Source organism: Diplotaxodon limnothrissa, linkage group LG4 (genome assembly GCF_057381915.1).
Source record: "Diplotaxodon limnothrissa isolate DT_005_m linkage group LG4, D_limnothrissa_male_GT1.1, whole genome shotgun sequence".
NCBI classification, from domain to species: Eukaryota; Metazoa; Chordata; class Actinopteri; order Cichliformes; family Cichlidae; genus Diplotaxodon; species Diplotaxodon limnothrissa.
In genome coordinates, this window is record NC_140599.1 from 30276928 (window position 1) to 30282927 (window position 6000).

Sequence of the window (6000 nt, forward strand, 5' to 3'; positions counted from 1 at the left end):
GAGGCCGCCGCCACAGATCAGTGTAATGCGGCTTTGTAACACATGACGGAGGACGCCAACTCCTCTTTCGTTACCGTTATCTCCACTTTCAATAAAACCAACAAGCGTGGAAAAAATGTTGTCAGAAAGGAATTCCCCAAAACCTAATAAATTACTTACAGGAGCAGACGTAGCGTGACGAGGCAAATTACTACAAATCTTTGCTAAATATTCCCTGAATATATAGAGCATCACCAGATTGACTGTATTTAACTGTGTGACCAGAGCTTCAAGGGGTAGAGGCACCTCAACCATCTGACCTGGAGGCGTTGCAGACGTAGAAATGCGAATCCAAATTCTGATATTTAATTAACAATTATATTAAAAAGAGATTTGAGTTATCCTTCACTTAAGGGCTTGATGATTGCCCTCTCAGATTAAATGAGATCTGAAATGTTAATGATCGCACGCTGCTATTGTTCCTCGCTGATCCCGACATGATTGCGGGCCCGGAAAGATGCTTAAACGTGGCATAAAAACAGAGTCGTGTGGGTGTGTGTGTTTTCCTTGGCTGCTGTCACCAGGCTGCACATGTTGAATGGATAACTGAGGTGATTCAACCTGTGCTGCTTTTCTCCCTTTGTGTTCTTAATCCAGCTTTGCCAAGGTGACTTGATTTTCATGCCTTTTATGCGTTACAGATGCGGATACCTGTGAACATAATACCTAACAGCATTCACAGGAGTCCCCTCTTATCTTATTCTCTCTGCTTCCGCCCCCTGCTTCTCTCTGGCTCTCTCCACCTCTTTCTTCTTCTGCTCCTCTCCACGCCTCCCCCTCTTCCTTTTCCCACCACCTGCTTTCTTTCCCTTCCCATCTTCCTTGTTCTCCCCCCCTCCCCGTTCTCTGCTTCAGATCCGTACGTGAAGGCCTCTCTGGTATGTGACGGGCGGAGGCTAAAAAAGAGGAAGACCTCCATCAAGAAGAACACGCTGAATCCCACGTACAACGAGGCGCTGGTGTTTGACATTCCCAATGAAAATATAGAAAATGTATCCATCATCATCGCAGTGATGGACTATGACTGGTGAGCACGCTGAGGTGTTATTATAGTGAAGCACGCTCCAGGGGATTTCAGATCAATTCAAGCGTTGCTGTGAAGTAGCTGCTTATTGAATGTGCGCTTTTTGCGCATGAGGCGCGATGCTGCTTTTGGGTCATCACATTTTGACGCGCTGCAGCTGTGTTGAACACGATGAGGGGCCCCTTGTGAGTCAGCCTCCTTGTGGATGTTCCCTGTTTTACATAGACGGGCACCTCATGAATAAGAATGATTTATGCTAATAGCGAAGAAGGAAGTGTAACCCTGCCAGCATTGGGCTGTCTGACGCTTGCAGCAACACTTGGCTGCTTGATGTGTTTGTGTACAAATGTACCGCCTCCCTATTGTGTAGCCTGCCCTCCATTTGGCATCTCTATAGGTGTGTGCTTTTGTATGTTTGTGCTCATGCCTGCTTCCTCACTGACAGAGGTTTTATACAGAGCTGTGTGTATTTGTGAGCTGCTATTCAATTCCCTTCCTCAACCGCTGTATTCTTTTCCCAATACTCAAGGTTGATAAATGAGACTCTGCGGCTGCTTCTTACAAGCCCTGTCTCCCTCCTTCTGCTTTTCTAATCCCTCTCTTCAACCGTTTCCTTTTCTAACTGCTTGTTTTTCTCTCTCTCTCTCTCTGTCTCTCCCATCCTCGCTTCCACTCCTCCTGCCCTTGCTGCGTATCAGCATCGGTCATAACGAGGTTATAGGGATGTGTCGTGTAGGGAGCGAAGCTGAAGGTCCGGGGAGGGAGCACTGGGCTGCCATGCTGGCCAATCCTCGCAAACCAATAGAGCACTGGCATCAGCTTGTGGAGGTAATGAGCATACGAGCGTGTGAGTCTATGCGTGTGCATCTGTGTGCTTTCACTATGAGTACATATGCTTGGGTGCTGAGCATAACTATAATAATTTATACAATATGATGAAAATGATTTAGCATTAGCATAGTAACAGTGACATTAGCATGGAAGAAATGGTACAGTTTGAGTGGAAGGAGTAGCAGTGATAGAATAATTACTCAGCTTTTGTTTAAACTCTTCCTCTCTGATGGTCCCAGGCAGTATTTGTTATTAGAGCACCGACAGGCTGCAGAGCATGACACATTTACTTAAGAAGCCGTATAATATTACCTTGACTTAAAGTGAAGCAGCTGTTGCTGAATTTCATATTTGTTGCAGTGGATTTGCTCACAAACATGGGCTCACAAACATCAGCGTTGCTCTCTTTTATAGATTTTATTAGGTCAAATTTGAAAGGTTAAATCCTCAGAATTTGCTGGTGGTAAGATTAAGAGGACTATTTGCATTTCAAAGTTCTTGACCAAACGTCTCTATTCCACTGAGCTCAGAGTTGTTTAGGTTTTGCCACTGTTAGTGATTATATTTGGGAATCTATTTTCAGGTGGAAATGTCAAACAAAAGCAAAGGCCTTTAGAGGTCTAGAAAAAGAAGCAAAATAAAATTCAAAAACATTCTACCATAGGTAAGAGGTAATAACAAATACTGCCTGGGAACATATGCACTTTCATATGAGAGTTAAAAGTAATTATTACGCAGGATGTGCCATTGTGTGAAACACCTCCTAATCTCTATAATGCATAATTATATGTAGATAAGCTTAGATAAACGTCATCATTTCCAGCAGACAGACTTTCTTATCTTTTCTGAGTCAGGTAAGCTGTTTCCTTACACTGCTCACATCCACCATATGAAACAACAGCTGCTGGCTCTTTCACATTTACGTATATACCTCGCACACTGTTGCACTGTTCCTTTAAAGTGGCAGTTCACCCCAAACTAAACCTACATGTTTGCCTTCGTCATGTAGTGCTGTTCATCTATTTGAGTGAGTCATCCCGTTTTGGAGATTTGACTGTTGACTGTAGAAATGTCTGGCTTCTGCCTGCTTTGCCTTTGATGTGCCAAAAAAGAGCCATATTAAAAAACTCTGCAGAAATGTCTTTTTTTGGAAGACATGCACTGGTTATTCAGGAAAAAAAATCCTCAGACCTGAGCGGCTTCATGTAGGAGCCATTTTCTTTCTATGAAACAACACCTGCCAGCCAGAGGAAGCGTACAGCCAGCTAATGTTACAGCTCAGCTGAGTGTTTGCATCCTGCCACGCTTTCACAAGCGTGAGCCTCTCGTCACAGGAGGCTGCACCCTTCCCTCTGCTACGGTTGGTGTAGTTCAGTAGACAGAAAAAAAGCATCTCTTTCAATTTCTGGAAAATGACATCTTTTCTGTGAATTTTCAACTCTTTTTAGTTTTTTTTGTTGCCTCTACTGGAAGGTTTTGCATGATTCAAAGATCCTTTTGTGTCTTTTACTGGGGTTTGCAGTACCTTAGTTAATCCTCTGTGTGAAACAAGCCTTTTTGGCAGTCTTACTTTGAAGCAATCCCTCCGTTTAAGCCAACTTTTTCTTCTTGGCTACTCCTTATACACAGAAGGGTTGGTGAGTAGAAAGAATATCTGAAATCAAGTCTTTAGAGACGCCTGAGGTGTCATCTAAAGCCACCATATTAAGACCCGAACTCTTCCACCACATATATTTTTAATTTCTCTTTGGTATTCGGGCACATTGGGGCCCGATGAATGTAAAAACAAAGAATTAACAGATTTTTTTTTACCTTATTTTTATTTTTAAGAAAAATAAGAGCCACATATGAGGATATTCGTTTAAAATTTTGATAGAACAGTAGCAGCATAATGTCCTCATAAGTGGATATCAGGCCCTTGTAGAGCAAAATACTTTAGTCTAAATTACCCAAAATGTGATGTCCACATATGTGGACGCCAGGTCCTAGGAGGTTAAAGAAAAGGCAGTCTGTACAGCTGGACACCAAAACAATAGCTAAACAGCACTGCAAGCCACAGATAAAATAGGTGTTAGATTTGGAGATTAACTAAAACCTTAAATACTATTTTGAGAAAAAAGTCGAAATGTGAAGATTAAAGCTGTCGTTTCAAGTCAAGCGACTGCCAACTCTCTACAAAACGCTTCGTGTACATGAGTTAGTGAAATCGTACTTCAGTAATGGTTTCAGTAGCAATCACACAGTGTGGTGATAAGTATAAGGACATTGAAGAGACGCAGAAAGCTGCATCTAGTCAGAACAAAAAAAAAAACACACAAACTTGGACCAGTTGGCCAGATTTGTACAAAATTAAATATCCGGCAATGGACAGATGCAAGGATGTCGATGTTTACAACCCTCGTGCAATAAAGAGAATGTATGTTGTGTCACAAGACACAATAAGACAGCCGATCAAGTTGCTTCAATAACTCTACGCGTGGCATTTTGCAGAGGGCATATCAGCCGTGGCAGCTGTTAATAATTTTTTTCCTTAATGTTGCCCTAATACTGCTTTGCACTGTAACTCTGTGCATAACACATAAGCAACTACACTTTCCACCTAAAAGTATGATAGACAAAGTAAGATGAGTAGCCGTGGTACTTCAGCATAATGTCTAAAATTTACATTTTCTTTTTCCTTTTTTTTAACTGAATGTATCAAAAGTGTTTTCTTTGTCACAAAGAATTAACATAATTGTCAAACGTATTCTTCCTTGCAGGAAAAAGCAATCGGTACATTTGTGTCAAAGAGTTCCACCACATCCTCCCCGAAGCCACACATCGTGGTGGACAGTCCCCACTCCGATTAAAACTGTGAGTCTCTCCTGACTTCGTTCTTTCCACGCCATGGTTTCTGAGCTATTATTTTCTTGTCATCAGGATATGGTAATTTGTGTCATCACTCCGGTAGCAATAAAATATCTCCTGGAGTTCAGCTTGTAAAGTGGATGCACTTTTTTTTTTAATCTGAAAGTGTAGTACATATCTACAAAATGTGCAGCAGATGCTTCTCCAGACAGATTTACACAGGAAAACTAGTCAAGTCTTTAAAAGCATGACCTGACTGGGAATGTGTGATAAAGTGGAAGCTGTGGAGCTGTCAGATGTAGGAGCTGTAAGGCAGAGGCATGTGTATAATCTCAATGTTATGGGTTATATAATGCATCTCAACCCTCCTCCCTACAAACGTACAGTACTGCGTGCTGTTTATATCTTCTCGACTCCCCTCCCTCCCCCTAACTCACGCTCTTCCTTAATCTGCTTCTCCCCCCTTATTCCTTCTTTCCTCAGATCATCATCATCTCTACAGCTCCAGACTTTGCTTTCTTTCTTCTCATCTGTGAATAATTCTCTCCATCAAAGAAAGAGAGACGTGGAGACACTGCTAGTGTCCAACTGCTAGTGCTGTTCTGCTCCTGCTAATGAATCCTTCAACTCCTGTGCTGTCTTTACTGAGCTGGAGGGGGGAAAAATCAGCTCCATCCATCACAAGCTACACTTTTGAGCATCAGACTACACATTTACAAACACATGTGGACACTTAACGGTACAGTGGACTGAAATCAGGTGTACATTTTGGGATCTAGCGAGGAAACACCCACCCACACACACACACAGACAAATACACAAATACAGAGTTTGTAGTATGTGAGTAGTCCATGTGTGCTTCAGATTAGTGTAGTATTTCATCTAGAAGGAGTGTGACGTGACAAACTTTTTCTCTCTTGAAAACTAAAAAAAGTCAAAAGTAAGCCATCGTAGAATGGTCATTTCAAACAGGACCAAAGGTTCGTGCCCTTGTACAGACTACAAAAGAAGAAAATCCTTATGTCAATATTTTTCTTTTAGTGTACAGTATATGCCGTACTGTATAGGAATACATCTCATGTAGTACTAGCAGGGCGAAATATCCACCGTGGATACTCTCGGCCATTTTGGACGCCTTCTCCAGGGTTCCTACCCTCTGGTTTCAGAGTTAACTCGCTTATTTTCCCCAGAGGAAAGATGACGAGGCATCCAGTGGTCTTTATTGATGTCAGAAGAGCGAAAAATGAGGACAGACTCAT

The 6000-nt window shown here is 42.1% G+C and overlaps 1 protein-coding gene across 1 annotated transcript in view; it reads left to right on the plus strand.

Annotated features, from left to right (window-relative positions):
- The window catches only part of syt3 (synaptotagmin III), a 28053-nt gene extending 23310 nt beyond the window's left edge, over positions 1 to 4743 (plus strand). The window contains exons 8-10 of the mRNA XM_085352838.1: positions 895 to 1066; positions 1762 to 1891; positions 4654 to 4743. Coding sequence (XP_085208964.1) covers positions 895 to 1066; positions 1762 to 1891; positions 4654 to 4743 — 392 coding nt within the window. The remainder of the gene's footprint in view (positions 1 to 894; positions 1067 to 1761; positions 1892 to 4653) is intronic.
- The last annotated feature ends 1257 nt before the right edge of the window (positions 4744 to 6000 follow it).